The sequence below is a fragment of the Miscanthus floridulus genome, chromosome 17, assembly GCF_019320115.1.
Source record: "Miscanthus floridulus cultivar M001 chromosome 17, ASM1932011v1, whole genome shotgun sequence".
Lineage (NCBI taxonomy): Eukaryota > Viridiplantae > Streptophyta > Magnoliopsida > Poales > Poaceae > Miscanthus > Miscanthus floridulus.
The window spans coordinates 5,055,799-5,081,196 of NC_089596.1; the positions used below are offsets into that span (position 1 = coordinate 5,055,799).

The window sequence follows — 25,398 nt, forward strand, 5'->3', positions numbered from 1 at the left end:
ATCCAAGCTTGGCAAGGACATCTGCTGCAATGTTGGAATCCCGCAGGACATGTAGAATTTCTAATCCTTAGAAATGTTTTTCGAGTTTTTGGATTTCAGCACAGTAAGCACCCATGTTTTCTTTGGTGCAATCCCAATCTTTGTTGACTTGGTTGATGACTACTGCCGAATCGCCGTATACGAGTAATCGCTTGATTCTGAGGGTAATTGCCACTCGTAGCCCGTGGATGAGAGCTTCGTATTCTGCTTCATTGTTGGTAGCTTGCCATAATATCTGAAGGACATACTTGAGTTGTTTTCTGTCCGGAGAAATTAGGAGGACACCTACACCGGCTCTGCCTAGCTTGAGTGATCCATCAAAGTACATCTTCCAATGATCAAGGATGGTGCTTGACACGGGTTGTTGAATTTCTGTCCATTCGGCAACAAAATCAGCAAGGGCTTGAGATTTGATTGCTTTCCGCGGGGTGAAATTGATGTTGAGAGCACCGAGTTCAACCGCCCACTTAGATATGCGCCCTGTTGCATCTCAGTTGTGTAAGATGTCTCCGAGTGGGAAATCTATCACCACGGTAATCTTGTGGCTTTCAAAATAGTGACGAAGCTTGCGTGAAGTGATCAGTAGCGCGTAGAGTAGTTTTTGCACATGCGGGTACCAGATTTTTGATTCTGACAGTACTTCGCTGATGTAGTATACTGTGCATTGTACTTTATACACGCGCCCTTCTTCTTCTCTTTCTACTACTATCACTGTGCTGACTACAGTAGAAGTTGCTGCAATGTATAGCTTCATGTCTTCGTCTTTCTTTGGAGGTGTGAGGACTGGTGAGGAGGTGAGGTATGCCTTAAGTTTCTTGAAAGCTTCATTGGCTTCTTCCATCCACTCGAACTTGTCTGTCTTCTTTAGTAGTTTAAAGAAAGGTAACCCTTTTTCGCCGAGTCTTGATATGAAACGGTTGAGTGCCGCCATGCAGCCTGTTAGTTTTTGTACATCTTTGACGCTTCGAGGAGGGCCCATCTCTGTTATGGCTCAAATTTGCTTGGCGCTTGCTTCGATTCCGCGATGACTGACCAAGAATCTGAGTAGTTGTCCTGAAGGAACTCCGAATACACACTTGTTTGGGTTCAATTTCCACCTCCACCTTTTCAGATTCTCGAAGGTTTGTTTTAAGTCTTCAATCAGTGCATCCAGGTTCTTTGTTTTTACAACCACGTCATCCATGTATGCTTCTACGTTTTCGTCGATCTGGTCACCAAGGCATGTTTGGATAGCTCTTTGGTAAGTGGCTCCAGCATTCTTGAGTCCAAACAACATGGTCTTGTAGCAGTAGGCACCGAACGGAGTGATGAAAGATGTCTTGCTTTGGTCCTGTTCTTTTAATGCGATCTGGTGATATCCGGAATAGCAATCAAGAAAGGATAATAGGGCAGATCCTATTGTTGAATCAACTATCTGATCAATGCATGGTAGCCCGAACGGATCTTTCGGGCAGTGTTTGTTGAGATCTGTGTAGTCAACACACATGCGCCACTCGTCCGTATTATTTTTCTGTACTAGAACTGGGTTTGCTAGCCAATCTGGATGAAGGATTTCTCCGATGAATCCGGTTACCATTAGTTTTGTAATTTCCTTTTTAATTGCTGCCTTCTTGTCAGGAGAGAATCGTCATAGTCATTGTTTCACAGGCTTGGAGCCTTCATTGATATCAATTCTGTGCTCAGCCAACTCTCTTGGGACCCCTAGCATGTCGGCCGGCTTCCAAGCGAAGATATCCTTGTTGTCCCGAAGAAAGTTGGTGAGCGCGAGTTCCTATTTTGCTGATAGGTGTGCACTGATGGTTGCCGTTTTTGAGGGATCTCCGGTGCCCAGGTCGATTTGCTTGACGTCAGCTTCTTTTGGTGGTGCTAGGATGGTTGGTCTTTTAGCCGGTATCTCTAGTTCTTCTTGGCTTATTTCTACGGTGATAGTGGCTATTTCTTTTCTTGCCTGTTCTTTTGCTGTAATTTGGATTGCCTGAACATCACAGTCAAATGCGCGCTTTAAATCACTCCAAAGAGAAAGAACTCCGTTAGGCCCTGGCATCTTAAGCAATAGGTACGGATAATGCGGTATTGCCATGAATTTCGCTAGTGCTGGGCGCCCGAGGATTGCGTGATATGATGAATCGAAGTCCGCGACTTCAAACTTGATGAACTCTGTGCGGTAGTTCGAGGGAGTCCCAAAAGTAACCGGTAGAGTGATTTGTCTAAGTGGCATTGCTGCCTTGCCAGGTACTATGCTATAAAAAGGTGTGCTTGTTGGTGTGATCATCCCGGCGAGTTGTAGTCCCATCTTCCTTAGAGTTTCTGAAAAAATAATGTTGAGTTCGGCTCCTCCGTCGATTAGTACTTTCATAACAGTCATACCGGCAATGGTTGGATCTAGAACCCGTGGGTAATGGCCTGCGTTTCCTACGCTGGTCCATTGGTCTTCTCTTGAAAATTGGATTGGATACTCTGATCAATTGAGATATCTTGGTGTAGCAAGTTCTGCTGCTATGATGGTTCGTAATGCTAGTTTTTCTTGATGTTTGCTTCTAGAATCTGGAACCCCGGCAAAGATTACTGCCACTGTCCCTCTGGATTTTTGGAATCCCTTGTCTTCATGGTTGTCTCCTTCTTTTTTCTGATTGTCTTCTTTATTGTTTCCCTTGCTATCTTCTCTAGTGTATCTTTCGTTGAAGGTGTAGCAATTTCCGATGGTGTGCTTTCCATTAGGGTGCAAGGGGCAACATATGTTCTCAATGTCGTCATATCTTCTGGGCTTGGTAAATTTCTTTGATTTGTCAACCATTGCTACTGTGTTGTCTGGACCTCGCTTTCTCTCCTGATGTCTGTTGTTTCAAGGATTTTGCCTGTCCGGGTTGTCTCTGTTGTTTCTATCCGGGAATCTTTCTCGTGTCTTCTCCTCTGCAGTAATTATCTTTTCCACTGTCTGTCTGAATTCTTTGTTGTTTCTTGGATTTTCTTTGCAGAAGTCTTGAAATTGCCACCTAGCCATGATTCCGTGAGAGAAAGCTTCGATTACTTCTCGTTGTGTGATGTCATGTACTTGAGCTCGTAGTTCGCCAAATCGTTGATAGTAATTTCTAAGACTTTCACCTCCTTTCTGCTTGAGTCCTTTTAACTCTGCGTGGGTGATTGGATGTGTAATAATTCCTATGAAATTTTCACAGAAAGCTCTTTGTAGGTCTTCCCAATTTCTGATTGATCCTGGATTCAATTTGTTAAACCATTGAAGTGGCATGGTTTCTATGGCCATGGGAAAGAACAAGGTTTTGATGTCATCGTCTCCTCCGGCCAATTCAATCGATTGTGAGTAAATCCTGAACCATTGCTTTAGTTCGGTCTTGCCATCATACTTGGAGTGGTTGGACAGTTTGAACTTGTGAGGTAGTCATATTAAAGCAAGTCTGTTTGCAAAATAGGGGAATCTATCGTGCGTTCTAGCTTCTGTATATTCTGATTCTGCGCCCCCTTCTTGCTAACTGTCGTCTTGGTGAGAGTAGTTCTGCGTGGCTGTCCGAGTAGGTGCTTTGCTTCTGGCCTTTCTTGGTTGTTTGATTCGGTTGTTTTGACTATGATTTCTTCGGCTCTCTTCGTTGAGACTTCCACTTGGTCTAAGTCTTTCGAAAGCGGACTTCCTTTGATTTTGATCTTCCTGTTCATGAGATGTTGCCCTTCCATCATGCGCCCTAAGGACTATTGATAGGAGAAAGTCTCAGAGCTGTTCTTGTTTTTCATTAGGATATGAAGTCGCCCTGAGTTCTTCTAGTGCTTCTCGGATCTTATCGTAGGGTGTATTCGCTGCTCGTCCTTCTTTGGCTTCTCGCTCTGACTTTCTTCTATTGTACTCGGCTAGGTCTGACTCATATTTGATCCAAGTGTCCTTTCGCTGCTTAGCACGGCGCTGACGTCCTTGTTTCAATTTGTTCTTTCTTTCTCTTGCTTGCCTCTGACTCTCAGTCTCACCACCGTGCCCCTGGATAAATGGTGATATGTTGGATTTGGATTCATCTGAAGACCTCACGTTGGGTACTTCTGGGGGAATCAATGGTGATCGAGGACGGCGAATCATGAATACTTCTCTAGCGTGAGTTATTCTGTCATTGTCGTTGATTTCCGTACTGCTGGAGCTATTGATAACTTCAGTAGAGGTTTCAAGGTCATAGATCGAATCTCCTTCTTGGTAGGGTAGAGTTGCTATTGTCGTATCGTCGACTAGTTGGGTGCCGTCATCCTCAGAAACAGTTCCTGGCCAGTGAACGATGCAGTCTTGAGATGTTATAGTTAAAACGTAACCTTCCTGGGCTCCTTTCAATGGCATTCTAAGCACGGGATAGGTGGATCTTTCGTGCCATGTCTGATAAGATGTCACCATGTTGTGGGGTCCGAATAGAAGAGGACCTGACTTCTATGAAGTACTCTGAGTGTACTCCGAGTAGTATTCTTAATAGGTTGACATCATGTTCCGGAGCTTTGTCAGAAAAGAACTCGGTTTTCCGAAAGAACTCAGATAAGACTTTGTCTTGGAAGCGGAACTTGAGTTTGAATCGGATGCATGAAGTCGTGGAATCCGAGTTGGATTGGACATTACGAGTTGCGTGAATCTTCCGGCAAGCTAATCTGTCGTTGTCGTCGAAATGAAAGAGTCTTGATGATGATCTGAATCTTTGAGGAGACGGCCTTGGAGCTTGCCATCGTCGCCTGCCTCGCAGATCCATGAACCGAAGATGAAGATTGATCCCTTTGAGAAGATCATGTTGTCGAGGTCCATCGAGCTCTTGGATGCAAAGTTGCCGAAAGCCCCTACCTAGCGCGCCAGCTGTCGATGTTTTACCACCGATAGCCTGCCACGGGGGTCCTCGGAGCAGTATGTTCGGGCTTCAGCGTATGCGGAACTCGACGGTTAATGCAAGAGATAGTCGATTTATCCTGGTTCGGACCCTCGATCTTCGATCGAGTAATAGCCCTACGTCCAGTTGGCGTTAGCCTTTGCGTTGGATTGATTGTAAGGTGTTGTGTTGTACAATTGTTGTTCTATACTCCCAATCCAAGGAGCCCTGCCCTCCTTTATATAGTCAGGAGGCCAGAGTCCTAGTCGGTTTACAATGAGAGTTCCTAGTAGGATTATAGAGTAGTACTGCTACTAAGATTACAGGGGAAGAATCCTAATTAGACTAGGTCTTCTCCCAGCCTTGCGGGGAATCCCGTGGGTCCTACACCGACAGAGACCATAGAAACTTTTCTGTGGGTCTTTGAAAAATTCTTGGAAGCAATGGGAGGGAAGCACCCAGTGACGGTAATAACTGACCAGGACAAAGCGATGAAATCTGCAATTCAGCTAGTATTTAGCAATGCAACTCACAGAAACTGCATGTTCCATATCAAGAGCAAGTGTTACAACAGAAACACAAAGGTCTTCTCACAACATGAAGGCCTATATGAGGATTTTGAGGATATAATAAACAATAGCCTCACAATTGAAGAGTTTAAAACATTGTGGGCGAAGATGATCAAAGACAAGAATCTGCAGAATAACAAGTACATGACTAAAATGTGGCAAACGAGGCACAGGTTCATTCCTATCTACTTCAAGCATGACTTCTTCCCATTCATCCAAACCACATCCAGAAGCGAGTCCATGAACTCGAGGATGAAGGACAATGTTGGGCCGACATATAGCATGATGGGCTTCATACAAGAATACGATCGTGTCATTGAAACAATCAACAAAAACGAGAGGCTAGAAGAAAGCTACAACAACCAGAAAACACCCAAGGAATTCATTTTTGGGTACACAACTGAACAGCAAGCTGCTGAGCTGTACAACCGGAACATATTCAGGAAGTTCCAGGTACAGCTGAAGGCAACAGCAAGGTTAAGCTGCAAGGAGACTGAGGAAGGGAAAACTTTTGAGGTCTAGCCCAAGAGCAACCAAATCCACAATGTGCACAGAATCAGGAGATATACAATTCAGACTGATCTGATAGAGGGAAATGAAGAATTCAGCTGCATCTGTGCAAAGTTCAATAAAGATGGAATTCTTTGCTCACATATCCTAAAAGTGATCATTGAGAACGAAATAAGCACAATTCCAGAAAAATACATAAAGGATAGGTGGAGAAAGAAGAGCACAAGAGTGCATGTTAGAAGAGAGCAAGAGGAGACCCTTGCAACAAGTGCATTGCTAAGGTTCAATGTGCTATCTAGGAAGTCAACAATCCTGAATTCAAAAGGATCGAAAACTGAGAAATCAATGGAGTACCTCTTGTCCAAGTTCAGCAAGCTGGATGTCAAACTGGATGTGCTTTTTGGCACCCAGCAGACAATTGATGGTAACAATCAGTAACAAGGTCATGAGGAAGGACACAGCAGGCAACAAGAACAAGTGATGGAAGATGGCTACAGTATGGCGGATCCAGAAGAAAGTGATGAATCAGAGACAGACATTCAGGACCCAGAAAGAATAAAGACAAAGGGAAGGCCAGAAATCCCAAAGAGATTCAGGACAAGAATAGAATATTTTGAGAGGAAAAGGTTGGAGCAAGAGAAGAAGAAGAAGGTAGCTGAAGAAAAGAAGAAGACAGCTGAAGAAAGGAAGAAGGCGATTGAAGAAAGAAAGAAGGCGATCGCAAAAAGAAAGATGGCAGCTGCGCAAAGAAAGATGGCGGCTACAGAAAGAAAGAAAAACAAGAAACCCAAAGACAAGGATAGTACATCAGGTAACCCTGCACTACAAAATTACACAATGATTTGAAACCAAAAACTAGAACTTAAATGCATTTACAACCAATTATTGTTCACAGGATCCCCAGTGAAGCCTCAGAAAAAGAGAAGAAAGGAGACAACAGCAGCTCCAACAGAACCAACTTCATCATGATGATTACATAGAAGGACTTGATGTCAATTGTATTGGCAAAATTATTTATGTCATTCTTGTAATCAGTAGGATATTCTGAAAACCTACTTTAAATTATGCCTGGACCTCTAATTGCAAATGATGAGAACTACAATTACAGTACCAAGTACTAGCAATTTACAGTAAGCGTTTTTGCAATTTATAAACTAGCATTTGCAGTACCTGTACAAACTTCATCATATGGCACTACACTTCAGCATACGATCTAGGGACAAGCACCACCATATCCTGCAGCAAAATTCTTGCACTTGTCTTTGCTATAATAGGTTAGTAGACTAAAATAGATTTGACAAAAAAAACCCAAGAAACAGTGGAAGATAACAACTACGAATATGGAAAAAAGAACATTTCACATCAAGCTCCCAACTAAAATAATATAAAACCACCGCAGTTTAGATTCTTCACTGTAGATTTATCTTTACAACCACTATAGCACCAACAGAAGTGATATCAGACAATTCTTCACTTACAGATTAGCATGCACTAATACTATGAACCTACACACTAAATGACACAAGTCTAGACAAAACATGCAGCTCATGCTGACTTGTAGTACTTTTCATAGACCTGAAAAGAAAAATTTCCAAAATAACAATCATTTCAAAAGCATGATGGCATAATAAGACAGATGGACATTGCAACTAGTATTACCACTTCATCAAATTCCTGGACTTTAAATCGTCCTTCATCCGCAGAATTGAATGGATTGGAAAGCATGTCATTGACATATTTGATGCGAAGGTGGCAAATATCAGCTTCATTGAACTTGTCCATCATATCAACATTGATAGCCCAAGCCTCAAGGTTTTTCATAGCAAAAATACCACTATCATTGATCAAGCTGACACAAAGATACAAGAAAAACAAGCCAGAAGACAATGAGAACCAAAAAAGGGTATCATGCATGTTTTTTAAAAAAAGTGTATTACACATACTCCTCATGCTGCTGAGGCACGTCTGCAAAGTAAACACGATATCCATGGAACCCAGAGTCAGGATGACCAGATTCTTTCTAGATTGCAGACAAGTTTCGTACCTAAAAAGATGGCACAATTGCAACACATGTAACAATTACGGGTACATGGAAAAAACTGCAAAGGATAATCACAATGTATTTGCCAATGTGCTGCTCCTACTTACGAATTCATCATGAACAACTTTCTCAATAGGTGAGCCTCCTCCATAACATAGTGTACAACAATCCAAGATTGCAATCTTTCTCAAACTAAAATAAACAACCACCACGTACCACTGATCAAGGAATAGAATTGGAAAGTACATCTGACATGAAAATACACAATGGACAAATATAAGTATCAATCAAGCCCTAAATAAGCAATCAATTATACAAAGATTGCTAACTTACATATTGGCTCTATGACAATGGCCTTGCGCGAGACGCCCCCCTAAAACATTTGACTGCATTTTCATGTAGCTCCTTCTCCTTGCTATCATTAGGGCCATGATTCCCAATTAAATAATCCTACACCATAACAAACTAGTCAATATTTATTTCATATCGTCCGGACATAGAATTGATTGATGAAAACAAAAGATACTTACACCAACTTTCGAGAAGAAATAATGTTTGTAAGAATTCTTGGAGTGATTCTTATGAAATAACAACTTGCACAGAGCATTCACTACGAAGTAGTGCACATTTCCTTCAGGTTTAAGAGAGCTTGCAAAGACACTTAACTTAACAATCACATGCCCATAATCAATTACTGTAAGGCTGAAACAAGAATAAAATAACGTCCATTACATCTTTGCTAGCTGCAAATTGACAAAATTTAATCACCAATGCAGAAAAGAGAGGAGGAATTAAGCGAACATAACTTACTTTGAGTGCTCATTGCTATCTGCCATCCTCAAGACAACGCCATACAAGTCAGCTTCAAGTTTGGACACAGTAATCTTCGACTGAGGCTTCACAAAAGGACTCAACTGATATTTGCTTGGTATGAAAACCCTCCTTGTACGGTGAACAGCAAGCTTTGCACTAGAAGAGCACCAAGGAACTTGGCTTGAAAATGAATCAGAGTCATTGGATAAACCATTGCTTCTCAAACCTTTTCTAGAACAGCCACCAACAACTGAAACATCTGCAAGGTTTGCAACAGGTGTTGCAACATGTTCCTACAAACCAATAAACAACAAACACATCAAATTGTTCGAAAGGACAGCAAATACCATATTACATACAAACATATATAATATATCATAGTAGTTGATCAAATTCACCGTCAAACATACAAAATACAAACAGTATGCATAGTTCCATTGTACACGCCATCAGACAAAGATTAAAAGTGTTCCACACATTTACATAAAATAATATACAGTCCCATTCAAATTATATACAGTCCCATTTGTTTTAATAATAAAAATCATATTGCTTTCCCCCAGGAGTGATTGCAGCTAGAGGTAGAGGACCAACTGGCTCGTCGTCGCTGTCAGAATATTCAGTAAAAGGAACATATTCCATACGAATACAGTCCTAGATAAAAAAATAGTATTAGTCGCCAAGAAATACCAGGAAATAAGATAACACATAAGATAAGATAGACATAAAAATTCAAAATTTGAAGCTGAGGCAAAACAATAAACTCCATTCAAACAAAGATGCTTACACTTCCAACATTCTCATTTCTTTCGGCTTCAACAGGTTCCTCATTGCTCACATTAACACTTGAAGAAGATGGAATCTCACTCATCTTATTAACAAATGTCCAACCTTGAGATCCAGAGGCAAAGTTGAAGAAGAAGTTGCTCTTAGATTGAAGCTAAAAAAAAAGAACAAGTAGAACAAATATGAGTTAAACCTATGAAAACAAAATAAGGCTGCAAAGTTAACTGGAACAATAGCATTAACTACAACTTACATTTCCACGAAATCCATCATGCAATATATGAACACCTTGAGTCTCCTGTGAAGTAGATGATGGTTTAAACTACACCTAATATTTGGAATTTAATTAGCTTACTTGTAGCACCAACTAGTAAAGAGTACAGAAAATAATCAACACAATATAACAAGTCAATGGGGGAAAACTGATTCTCAGCTAAGAAGCACAATGTAAAAAGTCAATGAGGTGGCCTGAACGAAACAATTCAACAAGGACAAGATACAATTTTTTACTATCAAAGGACAATAGAGAAATTATCACGCCTGACTTGTAGTACAGATCGCCTGAACGACACAATTCAAAAAAGACAAGTGACAATTTTTTCTCTATGGAATCACAATAGACAAATGAGCTCGGCTGAACGATACAATTCAAAAAAGACAAGTGACAATTTCTATTTTTATGGAAACACAAAGGACAAAGGAGATCGCCTGAGCAGCACAATTCAACAATGACAAGGGACAATTTTTTTTCTAAGAAAGGACAAAAGACAAATTAGTTCGGCTGAACGACACAATTGAAAGAAAACAAGTAACAATTTCTTTTTTTATGGAAAGACAATTGACAAATCACCTCACCTGAACTGCAAAATTCAACAAGGAAAAAATTACAAAAGATTCTCACCATGGAAAAGACTGCCTGAGACGCAGGAGCCTTGCGTAAATCAGTCCTGGTAACCAACTCAATTGGCTCAGGAGGGACTAAAGAAGAATTTGAACCAACAGGGTGCCTCAGGCTAGGATCTTCAACAAAATTGCCTAGATCATCCTCATCTTCAAGTATTCAAAAAGGAGGAACACCGGGACTATTAAAGAACGGAGCCTTCTTAACAGGACCTTTCTATTTTCCTGATTAATCAACAAAAAAATGTGGTCAACATAGCATCCAGCTAAAACGAACTTATAGCAGAAACTACAAATTTGGATGATTAAAGTCAGGGACATGAATAATCAAATACAAGTAAATCAAAACACTGCAAAAATAACAGAGGTCATAATTCATAAAGGCAGGTTGCACAGTTCAAACACTATAATTGCATGAATACAAAGGTGCAATTTATTAATAAAAAGAATACAACTTCCAAAACATAGGAACTAACCCTGAACATCCACAGCAGCAGCAGCATTTCCAACCAAATCAGCACTAGAACAATCTTGCGCCTTCTTTGCTGCATCAGAAGCATCACCAGATACAACACCGGTACAAAAATGCATAGACTTATCAACCAACGGTATAAAAATGCACACACTTTCATATATATCATAGATTTGGTAAACATTTATTATCAAAAACGACACAAACCTGGGGCCTCATCGACCTTATCAACCAACGGGGCAGACGCAGCAGCTGATCTAGCTATCTCCACTTCATCAACAGTATGAGCCAAGGGGGTCGAAGCAGATGGCCTAGATGCTTTGCCTTGATGCTGCCTTTTACTTGGAGACTTAGAGGCCTGCTTTTTCATTGGAGATTTAGAGGTCTACGCTGTAGCTTCCTCGACAATAACAGGATCCTTTGATGTACTTCCATTTCCATCTTTCTTGCGACCAATAGGGGACTTGGAAGTCTTTTTATATGCAACAAACCGAGTCCTCGAAGCCACACCGGTAGGAATAGGAGATGGAGATAAGTTATTGTTCCTCTTGCTGGTCCTTGTACCTGCAACACCACCAAAAATTATAAAAGTAAATACCCAAAAGATATATATTGCCACAATATGAAGAAATGAACTCTAATCCTGAAACTGTCTTACAGAAAATTAACATACCTTGAGATGATGGCACATTTGAATGGAGAACTTCAGTTAAAGGGGAAGATGCATTCACTGTCTTCTTCGCTTTCCTTGCACCTAATTCCACAAAAAAATGAGCATAACAGTACAAGCAAGTACACAAGTTACTTAAATCCAAACAGTACCATGAGATGTTGAGTCTTGTGAACAGACAGTTCCAACTGATGGCAATGAAGTGTCTCTTTTCCTCTTCCCTTTCCTTGCAACTGACTCTGCAAATCTATAAATCCACAAACCAAGGATAAACAAGTCTTTCAATCCAAGCTCAAACAAATGAAATACAGAATTTAATTCAATGCAACAACAAATAAAAAAAGAACTTCAGGTACGTTGACCTGCTGGGTCCTATGAACCAAGAATCTCAACAGATGGAGATGACGGATTTTGTTTCCTCTTCAAATTCCTTTCACCTGATTCTACAAAAAAACAAATCATAAAGAAAGAAAATAAAAATTTCAGATAATAAAGAATCATTTCAATTCAATGCTAAAATAATAAAAACCGTTCATCAAAAACAAATTGTACCATGAGCAGAAGAGTTGTTTGAGGAGATGATCTCAGTTGCCTGCGAAGTACAAAACTTGGTACCAACAGCATCATCATACAGACCATCTGATTCGATCTTCTCTGTCATAGATGCTTCTTCAGTCTTAGTCTCATGTACAACCCCAGATGGATCAACTGCTCTGACAGCTGCATTACTTGGAGCACCAGCCACTCTTTCATCCAAACCATCTCGTGGAATAGTACCGTGACCTAGAGAAGGCAGACACGGGGCAGAGGCACCATAGTCAACATTATCATGTGCTGGAGAGGGCACCCTGGTACCAGACCTCGCAGCATCATGAGCACCAGCAACATTATGATGAACTCCATCATCAGGATTCTAAGCCTCAGCACGTGCATCATAACCAACACCAGGGTATGCACGATGCATGTACGTGAACATCTTGGCAACAAGAAGGTCAGGGCTACTATAACCATGCTTTGCCTGATGATCTTCGTAAAGCCTACACACGTGTAATTTGTCCTGTATAGACAAGATAATAGTACAATGTCAACCATGTCAAAATTGAATTTACATGAACAGTCAGCAAAAAATAAATGACAAGGAACCCACATCTGCTGGAAGAAAATGACAATGCTTATCTAAAAGTTTAAGCAATGCTTTGGTAGCATCTTCCGGTAGGTATTCTCCTGCATAGCATGTGTCATCAATTGATTTCACCTGCACGAAACATATCCCAGCTCAGACAGTGATCTCAAAAATATATAAACTCAATACAAGACTAACAAGACTACACAGCAAAACACAAGTATAAACGTATGTACTTTATCTCAATAACATCAGCAGCCATTCATATTATCAGTTCTACATATATAATTTACTGTGGACATAAATGACAAAAGAGGGCACCACCTTGGACAAATCACAAACTGAAACAACATATTCAGCATCTTCTACCAAGAACTTACCGACCATTTTCCATAAATGTCACCGCAAACACGATCAAAAGAAGAAAATTTCTTGATCATGGACCCCTTCCAATGCTGGATCCTTGGCAGACTTCGGGGTAACCGATTACTCTCTCCAAAGTTGATGAAATCAAGATAGTAACCCTACAAAACATTTCAAACAACATCACTAAAATCAAATCCAGATCAAACACAAATGACAGAATAAATGAAGGCAGCAAGGAAAAAAAGACATACAGCAAGGAAATATCGACAACCCCCAATGGTGGTTCTTCTCTTCTTTTTGTAGTTTGAAATAGAAGAAAAAAATCCAATCATATACAAGCTTGGACCAGTTCCACCCCATGACCCTCTCCTTAGAAACATCAATCAAGGGGGCCAAATAAAAAGGGCTGGGAAGGGTGCTGGAATTTGCACAAAGGAACGTTGATAGTGCAACCACCATGAAGTACCGGAAAACATCATCATCACATAAGGTATCTCTAAGCAGCTTCTGGCCAAATGTCTTGATAAGGGGTAGAGAGGACTCTTTGATTGCTGAAAGGAACTGGCTCTTTGTGGATTCAGAATAAGCCTGTCTGATATCTTCACCTTCCATTGGGAGGCCCAAGAACATATGGGCTGACAATGTAGATAAGGGGATTATTTACCCTCCTACAAGAAAATCACTACAGTTCAAGTTCAACTGATCAGTGATCCATTGAATAAATCCCTTAGGTGCCGAACAACCATCATACTGCAGTAAGATGCCAAATCCACGATCCCTGACTATGTCCTTCTTACGATAATCCAACTGGGCTATAATTTCACCAAAATACTTGCTGTTGAACCTGCTCCATGCTCTCTCAGAAGTGCTTCCAGTACCAGTCGCTCTCCCTCTACCCCCCCCCCCCCCCCCTCTCACAGACCTGGTACTCTGAAAACCAATGCAACAAACACACACATTAAACAACTTAGTCTATTCAGTCCACTTGAAGCACAGCAAATAATAAACATGAGACAGAATGTACCGTTCCAGCACGTGTCTGGACACCACGCTGACTTGCTTTCCCTTTAGAGTCAACAAACTTTGCAAACTGAAAAAGACAGGATGAGAATCAAACAATCAGAGAAAAATAGACTAAGTTCCGCAAATACCCCTGCAAAGGCCTCTTGCAGATGCTGGAACGTCTTCACCATTGATCTTGCATCATAACCCCCATCAACTTCGGTATTTGAGTCCTTAAAAAACCAAACAATCCATATCAGACAAAATATTTCACAATATAGCTTCCAAAATCAGCATCAACTGCACATAAAAACTTAGTACCTCTAGCTCATTCAGATCATCAGAGCTCGATTCATACTCATCCTCGTTACTATCATAAACATGATCTTCATCCTCCATGGCTACACAGCCAGCAAACTGTGATTATGAAATCAGTGACAACTTCAATAATGCAGCTTTGCATACGCAAGCAAAATAAAGACACAGTAACAACAAAATGCCATATAAGGACTACTGCAAATGGAGGTTCACATAAAACCAAACAGGTACTTAACATCAACCCAATCCTCACATTACAAGGTTCACATAAGACAATTGCAACAATACTACATATAAGGGACAATACTACATATGCTGAAAACTATAATTGCAGTGCCCTATAAGTGCAATTTACATTATCAGTAATTGCAAATTGTGAAACTCAATCTAAAATTTGCCTTATTTTCATCAGCAGTAGGTAATAATACTAACAGATAACTTGAATGCAGGACATTTCTCATTTTAGGGCAAACTAACTAACTCCAAACTAGAGTTCAGAGAGGACACACATAATAAGTACGAACAATGATATCTCAAGCACATGGATACAAGTATACAACACAAGCACAAGCATACAATGCATACAAGGGTAACACTGAACCCTGAACCACACTAGTCTAGAGTAAAGGCACAAGTATATAATAGTGGCTACCATAGCAGGTTGCTGGGTTCAGACATATCTAAACCTCTGAACCCCAAAGAACTAAACCCTAATTTGCAATCAGACTGATCAAAATAGCGGACAACTCCCTACCAAAAGCTTCTTAAAGAAACATAATATGACCACAAAAGTAATAACACAGAACATGACCAATAAAGGGCAGCTCACTTTACTTAGATTCAAGCAGCATTCTAGAACCCAGTTTATGTGTGTGATATCACAAATATCTTATAGATTCACTATACTTCCAGGAACAGGACTGAAGATATGTATGACACCTCAGAAGAAAACTATGATCTCAGTACAGTTGAAGGGATCAACAAGTGGCAACAAGCACTGCAGATTGAGCAGAGATGGCTCAAATGAACTAGGTAATAGTTAAATTCACATAAGGCAATGGCCATCCATTGTTCAATTGGATACATGGTACATAGAATCTAACCGAGAAACACAGAAAACAAATCCACGCCACCTGCTAACAATCCAAACAAAAACCCATCCAACTCCAAATCTACGCTGCAAAATCAAAGGGGATGCGCACCGACCACCGCAGCACTCACCACAAACGCCAGTGAGCTGCCAACAGAGAGGCACAATGACAGCTAATCCAACAAACCCTAATCCACACCAACGGTGCAATGAACCCTCTGAATCCACACACCACCAAACCCTAACATGAGCCCATCGAATCGAAATCACCAGATCCACACCACCAAATCGCAACCAAAATGGGTCAAAATAAAGGGAAGAGGGAGCCGTACTACCTGCTGACCTCCGCCGCGACGCACCCTCCGAATCAAAAAGCGAGGAAGAAGACCGAGCAGACCTACGTCGTCGTCGTCGCCGTCGCCTTCGACGTCGCCAAGGAGGAGGGAGAGTAAGCGAAATGGACAGGAGTGGACCGAGTGGAGCGGAGACTTCTCGGCAGGCGCGACGATCCAAAATTGAACAGTAAAGTGGGTCCCACATGTCAGCGACGGAGCGGGTGGAAAACAGACCGCACAAGCGCGCGCCGTCGATGCCCCATCCGACGGAGGCCAAATCGTGTGTTTTCTCCAACAGAAACACGCGAGTGTCCTTTAGCAATACCGTTTTTTTTTATGGATGGAGGTACATGATGTAAGAGCTAGGAACGATGGAACGTACTCGAGGAATTTGGTAGTGAAGGCACCCAGAATGTGCTTGAAAAAATTGGAGTGGCATGTTAGGCAGGTTGTGATTTGAGACCGAAGAGGAGCTGTGTCCTGAAATTGAACCGTGCATGAACCAAACTGGCCTGAAAAAACGACTGAACTTTTGAATTTAGCAGAAAAGTCAATTGTCGTACTTCTGATTTTTGAATCTGTCCAACCGTGGATGGAAGGCCACTGCTCTGGCCTCCACAAAGTTTTGCCCATAACCAGCAGCCCTATTCTCCTTTCTATAGTGCACAAAGGAGTCGACACTGTTGAAGGAAAAAAAAAGCTTCACCAGCTACTAGTTTATTTTGAGGAAAAAATAAGATAAAAATGGATCTGCTATAGTGCCCAAAGGAGCCGGAACCATCCAGAGCTCCACCGAATAGGGCCAAAGTCACTGTTATGGCTTCGTGCCAAGGGGAACAACGCTGTCTACATCAGCTCTCCTTTCAAGTGAAAGGAAAAAAACACAAGATTTGCTCACATAAACAATTACAGTTCGCTATATGCGTCCTGATACTGCAATTGTCAGCTGCTAATCAGGTGGTCCAAAGCCAAGAATGCATCTTTCGCAAGGCATTTACAGGAGCTCCTGCTCAACCAAAAAAATGAGTAAAGACAACTTAAGCTGCTGTAGAACAGCAGCGTAGTTACAGGCTGTGATAATCAACACTGACTACTGCTATGGCCCGAGTCATATGAACTGCTTCAAGAATTCAGTCGCCACTAGCCGGCCACGAGTGTTTACTGACAGCTTCAGCTCACTGATCTCCTTGTCAATATCCTGGGGTTCATGTAAGTAGAATGATGTGAGTATGAGTAGTAGTACGCATATATGCGCCAACATACAATGTTGCATCAGCGAACCAACAGTGTTTTTCAGCGAACCAACAGTGTTTTCCTCTCACAGCATTTCAGTGAACCAAACAGGGCAAGTGTAAAAGCAACAAACTCAAAGCCATGCCTATGCTTATGAATGCAACTTACCTCCATAAATTGCACGATGAAATCTATGAGCTTGTGCTTATGCATGTCCTCACAATGGTAGTTTGTTATTAGGAAACTGATATCATAACCCTGAAACATAAGGCATATACTTAGTCGCCAGTTCAGTCGTAAACAATTTGGATTTCCAAAGGGATGAGCAGTTATGTTGATAAAACTGATCTCTATGTGGGAATATGGCAAGATAGGGAGAGAGAAAAATCTAGAACAAAGGTCAGCAAAAATATGGTCCATCATCCAGTTGTTCACAATGATGTATCCCTGTGCCTTACAGATAGTTCATGTTTACTAGGACCTACTGGAGACATAAAACACCACTCAAGGTAATCAGTGTAAGTTGGAAACTGTAATACCTGAACTGGTTTTCTCCTCAACACTTGGAATGCCTCTGCCCTCATTGACAAAAACCTAAGGAACTTCTTGGCAAGAATGTTCTCCAATTCATCTGCCTGCTTAACCTGTCAGATCAATCGGAAGCTATGAATATATACCAGATGGCAAATGGTTGCATGACAAAACATATTAAACATATGCAGATGCAACATATGTGAGCAGGCACCAAACATTGCGCCATTGGGTCCACCTTTTAAGTTTGTATCAGGAATATTTTCTAACAATTTTGTTACCAAAGTATACATTTGTAACACAAACAAATCACAGTAGCGTCCAAATAATACGTCAAATGTATAGCAGCACTGATACCCCAATAACCATTGAAACATCCAACAAAGTTCTCCACAGTACCTTCATGCTTATACGTATAGAGTTGATTGAAGTCTCTATCAAGCATTTTTCTGCTTCATTGCGGCATATCAGTACCTGTAGATAAATATAGGAGTGTGAGTCACAATTCTCAAAATATTAACAAAACTTATAAATCTCTTCCAAATAAGCATAAGAGATCATGCAAGTTACATCTACAAGCAAACATATAATTAATTGGTTTGGCAACAACAACCAACTTATCTTAAGTGGTATCTTACAACAACAACAAAGCCTTTTAGTCCCAAACAAGTTGGGGTAGGCATCTTAAGTGGTATCTTGGTAAAAAAAAATGTTCCAACCAACATCGACGACCTTTTTTCTCACAAAAAACGTAAATCATTGAAAATTCCATGGCAGGTCAAAAGACGATCCAGCATTGAGTAATCAATCTTAAATTTACTTAGGCATGTTAACTATGAAACAGAGCTGTTCGGGATTCTTAGCACAGTATCATAAGAGCGCACTTGTTCCAACTAAAAATGGCAGCACTGCAATCATTAGTTCTCCGTTTTTTGCATAGTTGGGTGTAGTTAGCTCATACATATTAGAACACATGGTTTCCAAAAAAGAAAATGAAGGTCAATAATGAAGGATTGTAAACTGAATTTAAGATATTGTCAAAGAAGTCCCCCTCACCGGATTCAGCAGAAGTTCAGGGCTTGTCCTGTGAATAAGAATAAAAACGAAGATGGATTAGTAAGGGCAAAACAATGTATACCCACGAGCCTTTAGGAAATTGACAAGCAGAAAAAGAATTTGTGTTATTATTTATAGGAGTCGACATGGAATGGGGTATGAATTATGAAGCTTAAGAGTTCTTAGTTCCAGAGGAAAAATAAAGACAGGGGCATCATAAAAAATAAATGGACAATAGGCATGCTTTTCTCTTAGCTTTTGCAATCTGCACTCTATGAAGTTAATCAGTTACGCATAGGTCTAGCATTGCATGTTAAGGTCCATGGAGGCAAAACATCAAACTCCCAAAGTACATCAGAGCCCAGAAATACACCAAAGATGAAAAGAAAGAGAAGTGTGTTTTTCGTAACGTAACGTGGCACCGGCGACGGTTTCCTGCATGGAATCCTGGTTCTGAAACTGGCTACCATTGTACTAACAACTGTTTGGAGCCCTGGTCTTAATCAAATCACATGTGCCAAAAAAACAAGAGCACTGAACAATCATTATTGCCTGCTTGCAGCATGACTTACTTGAGTTCCACCTCTGGTTTGTTGTGCCTCTCCACTTCTTGGCAAGGGAAATTCTGGTACCAAAACAAAAAGACAAACCAACCAATGTTATGCCTCGTGATGAACTGGGAGCAGCAGCAGGAGCCTCATAGCTGAAGCGGAAAAAAAAAAACCTGGAGGCACATCGCCGCCTCCAGAGTGTTCCGGATGCAGGTGAGGTACAACCGCAGCGTATTGGCCTGCGAGAAGAGACAGACGCTCATTAGCATTTTGCGATGTCGATGTCTAGCACACGTCGAAATGAAGCGCAGAACAGCCGATCCCGACGCATACAGCCAGGGGTGCACCCAGTAAAGGACATGGATACACCCGATGATTTTTGCAAGAAATCGAAGCTATAGCAGGCGTAATACTAATGGTGACACGCTACACTTCAATTACGGAGATCAGATCCGCATATCCAAACAACCAAATAGCTTAAGTTAGGGTTTGGGTGCTCCGTTCCGCGCAGAAGGCAGGGGAGGGAGGAGGGCATACCTGGTGGGTGCTCATCGCCGGCGAAGGGCCCGAGGAAGGCCTGGCGCCTGGCGTATGGCGGCCGCGGCGGTGGCCCAGTCGTCGCCGGGAGAGAGATCACGTGGGACTGGGGGAGTGAACGGGAGAAAAGCAGGTGTGATGCGTGAACGCACGGGTCTTTTCCTGGGCCGTTTTTTTTTTTTTTTTGGCAAAATCAGCCATGAGAATTGGAGATACCCAACCCAACTTCATCCGTCCTATTGACAAAATCACCACTAGACACTAGTCCTCACTGTCTATGGGCATTATCATCTACAACTAGACAAATAGTCATTACTAAATACTATAGCAAATCCAGAAATACAATAACAAATTCAGAAAAATATAGGCTTGTCCTGGTTAACCAGGTAAACAAGTTCCACCGCATCGCATATTACACTTTCTTTTTTCTTTGTCCTGGAGCAGGCTAGGTGACAACCAGATGATTTTTTTAGCTCAGTATACTCAACTAGATTTCTGACCAATCATACAGTGCAATTTATGTAAACAGGACCATTTACTAAAATAAAATCTGCAGATAGGGAATTAGGGATAGCGCCTTGCTAAGTTGGGAGCCTCCAGCTAAACTCCAGTACTTGCAAGTTGCAATGAGCAGCAACTCAATCCGCACATCATCACAAGTTTCAAAGGGAAGTTTTGCACCAGCAAAACGAATAAGATTGGAATTTTGCAGCATCCTACATTCCTACTGGAATATGAGAAACCTATCCAGTGGCTTCCTATTACAGACTGCACAGCTGTTGTTCCTAGAACTAGGAGACATAGGGAAGTGGAGCTGATTACAAGTAGCTGAGCAAGTCCACTCAGCCCAAAGGCAATTGAGGAAATGGAATACACCGAGCAAAACAAAAGTAGTCGTCTAATTACAGAGAGACCACAAGAGTAGGCGGCGCCTTTTACCCCGGAAACCTAGACAGCCTCTTCCTCTTCTTGCTCTTCTTTGGGGTCAAGTCCTTCTGCAAACTGCCGTTAGAATGAGGAAGAAGTAACGGGCTTGCGCGCTTGGTGGCTACTCTTCTCCCTCTCTTTTTTGTCCATTGAATCGGCAATTTCCCTGCAACTTGGGCAATACCACCGGAGGTGGCAAGCTCGGCTACATGTTTGATCTTCTCCTGCATCTGCATGACCCATGCTACCGAGAGGTCGAGCGAGAACGAATCATCCAATGGTTTTTGCCACAGATCAAGTAGGACATGCTGAAATGACTGGAATGTCAGTGAGGGCTGAAAATCCTTGCGTGCTCCGCACATCATGTTGACCTTTAGCACATGCTTGCATAGGTTACCCTGCATTGACCATGAGCAATCGCAGAGAGAGAATTCAGAACCGGGATTCCATACAGTCCATGTCTTACTGGTATCCTTCTGGCTGACCACTCTGGCTAAAAGAGGCGCTTTGTCATCAAAGGTAACAGCATCATCAGGTATCTGCAATGCCCTTTGCCATGACGTGGATGCAATATAGTCTGCTTTCACCTCAGGAAATGATCCGCTTTCGTCTGCAAATAAGTTGATCCAGTAGCTCGAATGGAGCTCTGTTGTGAGCTTATGCACTAACCAGTCAACCCGTTGAAGAGCATCCAGCTGCACATCATCGTATGCTTTTACCTTCAGCTTCAGATGGTAACCTTCAATGGCACCGCATGATTCCTGACTTGCCAGTGGCAGATTTCTGATGGAGTCAATCCACATCTCTATCAAGAAGGAATGTCATTAGCATGTACAAGAGGGATTTGCATGACAAGCTATATTACTAAATTACTAGTTGAAATTCTTACCCAATTTGGGAACCCAAAATGATTTGAAATATTTTATGAACGTTGTTTGATCAACAAAGTCTTGAAACAATTGCCCTAGGGCATCCATGGGGTTTTTCTCAATCCAGATACTGTATATGATTTTGCCAAGTTGGATAAAAATTTCCCGCTGCACCTCAACATTGCTGCATTTCTTGATTACATTTTTAAGCCAGGTCCTTCTGATGTGCCACATAGAGAACAAAACTGGGCAGGCGAATACCTCCCTGAAACAAGGACAACAAACTATTGCAGCAACGACACATTTACCTCAATGGGAATGCACTGCTGTCTACAGCTTAAATGATTAGGGGTTGATACTCACAACTAAAATTACAAACCAATGCCATACCTGATTGGACCCAGCTCTGAAGCCGGGTCGTCAATAATAAAACCACCAATTCTCCAGGTGGAATCTATAGAATGTATTCGATCAGTAAGTGCCCTCATCCATTTCAGTGTGTCCTTGTTAGTAACTGAGCGGGTTATGACCCATGCAACAGGAAGAGCATGCTGCCTTGAGTCAAATACAAGGAGCGTGTGCAACGGATACTGCCACGGAGAGTAAAATGTGAAAGAAAACATGAGACATGTCCTTACTGATATAATTATACATTTCAATCAAAATATAGAAGACTGATCTGAAATTATATTTGCATAACTATTCGAAATGGAGGCAAGGAAGATACCTTTAGCTTGCTTACACCAAATGAGGAATGAGAAGCCAAAAGACTCTGATGACCAAAGCGCATCATTTGCTGCAATTGCCATTCTGTCTGAATCCCCAGGATGAAGGCATCTGCCTCAGTTGAATCCTGGTAGAAGAATACAGATTTCTTATTCCTGTCGACCCACATCCTGATGCTAGCTTGGTCATCCAGATCCAACTCATGTGTCGATCTCTTGATGATCATCCCTAGTTTCTGGACATACTGCGAAGCAAGGTTATCAACCTGGGCATCCGCGCTACAGTAGCGCTGTATGCCTTCTATATGCGTCTGCAGTATGTTCTCTTCTGGGACACCAAGGTAGATCAATGACATGGTCTGCTGCTGGATTTCACTTCCAATGTAGGGCATTTTCCTAGCGCCAGGCCCGATGGCATCCCTGTCAAGGGGCCCGTGGCATATGAAGCCGGACTTGTTAACATGGCGCCTCTCGTGGTAGATGATGAGCAACAGGGAAGGGCGGGCATAGAGCCTCTTGACGGTGAAATGGCAGGTGCAGCCACGCATCGACTGCGGGCGCGCGGCACGGTTCCTCGTGTTGAGCCTGTACTTTCTGCTAGGCAAGATTGTCCCTCCCTCCCCATAATTCTCAGGGCCAAAGGAGCACCAATACCTGGAATTAGCTCTAACACAGGTCAAGATCGGTTGGCTCTAGGAAGCGGCGGTGAGAAAGAACCGTCGAGGGGGAGTCAAAAAGGAGTGTGCTAAGCAGAGCAGGGCAGGGAAGACGTACATCCTGTAGAGGAGGTACTCGTCGCTCCGGTACTCCCTGAGGCTGCCCCTCTCACGCTTGCGGCCGCGCTCGATGTGGAATCGCGTGGGGCACTCGGGGTTGTTGCTCTCGCCGCCGATGAAGGCCTCCATCCGGTCGTAGGGGATGAGGGCGACGTCGTCCCGGTGGTGCTCGGAGCTGGCGTACTTGACCCAGGTGAGGTCAGCAGCGGAGAACTCCTCTCCTGGCGGGTCCTGCACCGGGAGGTCGCTTACCGACTGCACCACCTCCTTCTCCGCCACCTCCGTCTCCTGCCCCATCCTCTTTCAATTTGGCCAACCGCGGCTGGCGAGATTGATCTTGCGCGCTGAAGAACCAGGGGCGGACTTGGGTCAGGGTTTGGATGCTCGGTTTCGCACAGCGGGAAGGGAACGTAAGGTAGGAGAAGGGGTGCGCGTACCTGGTGGGGGCTCGTCGCCGGCGAAGGCCTGGGCACCTGGCGACTGGCGTAGGGCGGCGGCGGCGGTAGCCCAGTCTGTCGTCGAGAGGTGGGGAGAGGAGGTGAACGGGAGAAGAGAAGGCTTGCCTGGGCCTGGGCCTGGGCCTGGGATTGATCCTGGGCCACGAGAAAGATGTTTGGTTAAGGTCCAGTAGAAATTTACGTGGGCCTGGAACAGGCTTAGATGCTTTGCATTGGTCTGAGTGAACAGTGTCTAAGACACTCCCCTAGTCCTCAAATATAATAGGGCCTCGTTCACTTTGCAAAAAAAGTGAACCCAATGAATAGTACCATTTTCATCTTATTCGGCAAATATTGTCCAATCGTGGACCAACTAGGCTCAAAAGATTCATCTCGTGATTTCCAACTAAACTGTGTAATTAGTTATTTTTTTTACCTACATTTAATACTCCATGCAAGCGGCTAAAAATTGATGTAATGGAGAGAGAGTGAAAAAACTTGGAATTTGGATGGCATCTAAACAAGGCCTAGATTCTGAGTTGTCTTAACTTAAAATGTTTCAGATTTTATTAATTTTGTAACGGTAATACTTGGTCTAGGGCGTCCGTCCGTCCGGACGAACCAACCCCTGCGCACGCGTGATGTCCAAGAAAAAAAGCGGCGCAGTTGCAGTCAGGCGGGGCCCGCACAAGTCCTTTCTGCACGGCAGCGCATGGGTGCGTGTGTGGCCACTCATTCGCGCGTGGGGTGCATGCACCGCGGGGCAGAGCGTGGGAGCTCGTGCGACCACTTGTACAGCGCGGGGTGTGGGGTAGCGCATGCGGCCTCACCCCGCGTGGGGTGCATGTAGCGCGTGGGGGCCTGTCCATACGCTATGACCAGAGAGAAGGACAAATAGAGAGAGAAGGAGCACGAGCCCCGCATACTCCATGGCATTGAGCTCATATATTTCATGCGTTTAGATGTATGTTTCATATGTTTCATCCGAATATTGTATGTGTTTCTTCTAGATATTGCATATGTTGCAATGACTATACATGTATGTTGTAAGTGTATGTTTCAAATGTTTTATCTATTTTAAACGTATGTTGCAAGTGTTTATTTGGATGATGTGTATGTTTCAGTGGCTATATACATATGTTGCACGTGTCTATTATGTTTCATCTGTTTCAGACATATGTTACAACTTACAAGTGTTTTATCTGGATGTTGCATATGTTGCAGTTGCTATACAAATATGTTGTAAGTGTATGTTGCAAATGTTTCACATGTTTCAGACGTTGTTGGAGAAGTGCTTCATGTTGCAACATTAACAGTCGTAGGAATCGAGTGCATGCGGAGGCGGTCTGCACGGGCGCGGCAAGCGAAGCGAGCGTGGGTGGTCCCCACCTGCATGCGCATCAGCAAGCATGAGGCGGATATCAGTAAGTATGAGGCGCACAACTACATGCATAGGTGCACCGGCATGCAGGGGTGGGTGTGCAAGCGCAGCAGTTGCATGCGAGGGGGATGGCAGACACAACAGTTGCATGTGGGAGCGAACATGCATGCGAGGCCGGCTTAGCAGCATGCGTAGCAGGCGGAAGCGGGCACGAGCGTCCGGACGGAGGCTAGCGTCAGGACGTCCGGGCGCTAGCGAAGCCTGATTTTGTAAAGAAGCAGAGCTCATTCTTCACGGCCAGATATTTCTATTCACCTCCATGCTCGAGCTTGTGCAGGCTACGGAGCTCAGCCATGGCGTCAACCACCCCTCGCTCCTCCTCATTGCATCCCTATTTTAATAAGCTAAATCGACCTCCAATCAATTTTCTGGATTCCTAATTTATTGACCAAAGCAGACTTTTTTTCTTACTGACACTTTTTCAGCCAACGAATAGTATTTTTCTC

General features: G+C 42.8%; 4 protein-coding genes across 4 annotated transcripts; 2 read left to right on the forward strand and 2 right to left on the reverse strand.

The window, feature by feature from the left end:
* The first annotated feature begins 5,317 nt into the window (after positions 1–5,317).
* Positions 5,318–5,965, forward strand: LOC136515120 (protein FAR1-RELATED SEQUENCE 5-like). Its single transcript, XM_066508813.1, has one exon. The coding sequence runs from the start codon at positions 5,318–5,320 to the stop codon at positions 5,963–5,965; it is 648 nt and encodes a 215-aa protein (XP_066364910.1).
* A 486-nt stretch (positions 5,966–6,451) lies between these two features.
* On the forward strand, positions 6,452–6,922 carry LOC136515121 (protein PXR1-like). Its single transcript, XM_066508814.1, has 2 exons — positions 6,452–6,764; positions 6,849–6,922. Exons 1-2 carry the CDS (start codon positions 6,452–6,454, stop codon positions 6,920–6,922), a joined length of 387 nt encoding a protein of 128 aa, XP_066364911.1.
* A 9,800-nt stretch (positions 6,923–16,722) lies between these two features.
* LOC136517696 (actin-related protein 2/3 complex subunit 4) lies at positions 16,723–19,936 on the reverse strand. Its single transcript, XM_066511338.1, has 8 exons — positions 19,778–19,936; positions 19,414–19,479; positions 19,262–19,314; positions 18,690–18,717; positions 18,033–18,107; positions 17,642–17,746; positions 17,271–17,360; positions 16,723–17,067 (listed from the first exon to the last, which is right to left on the reverse strand). Exons 1-8 carry the CDS (start codon positions 19,790–19,792, stop codon positions 16,978–16,980), a joined length of 522 nt encoding a protein of 173 aa, XP_066367435.1. The 5' UTR covers positions 19,793–19,936; the 3' UTR covers positions 16,723–16,977.
* Positions 19,937–20,245: 309 nt separating this feature from the next.
* On the reverse strand, positions 20,246–23,595 carry LOC136516998 (uncharacterized). Its single transcript, XM_066510512.1, has 6 exons — positions 23,512–23,595; positions 23,073–23,418; positions 22,301–22,952; positions 21,964–22,163; positions 21,594–21,838; positions 20,246–21,509 (listed from the first exon to the last, which is right to left on the reverse strand). The coding sequence occupies exons 2-6, from the start codon at positions 23,369–23,371 to the stop codon at positions 20,713–20,715; spliced, it is 2,193 nt and encodes a 730-aa protein (XP_066366609.1). The 5' UTR covers positions 23,372–23,418; positions 23,512–23,595; the 3' UTR covers positions 20,246–20,712.
* Between the last annotated feature and the right edge of the window lie 1,803 nt (positions 23,596–25,398).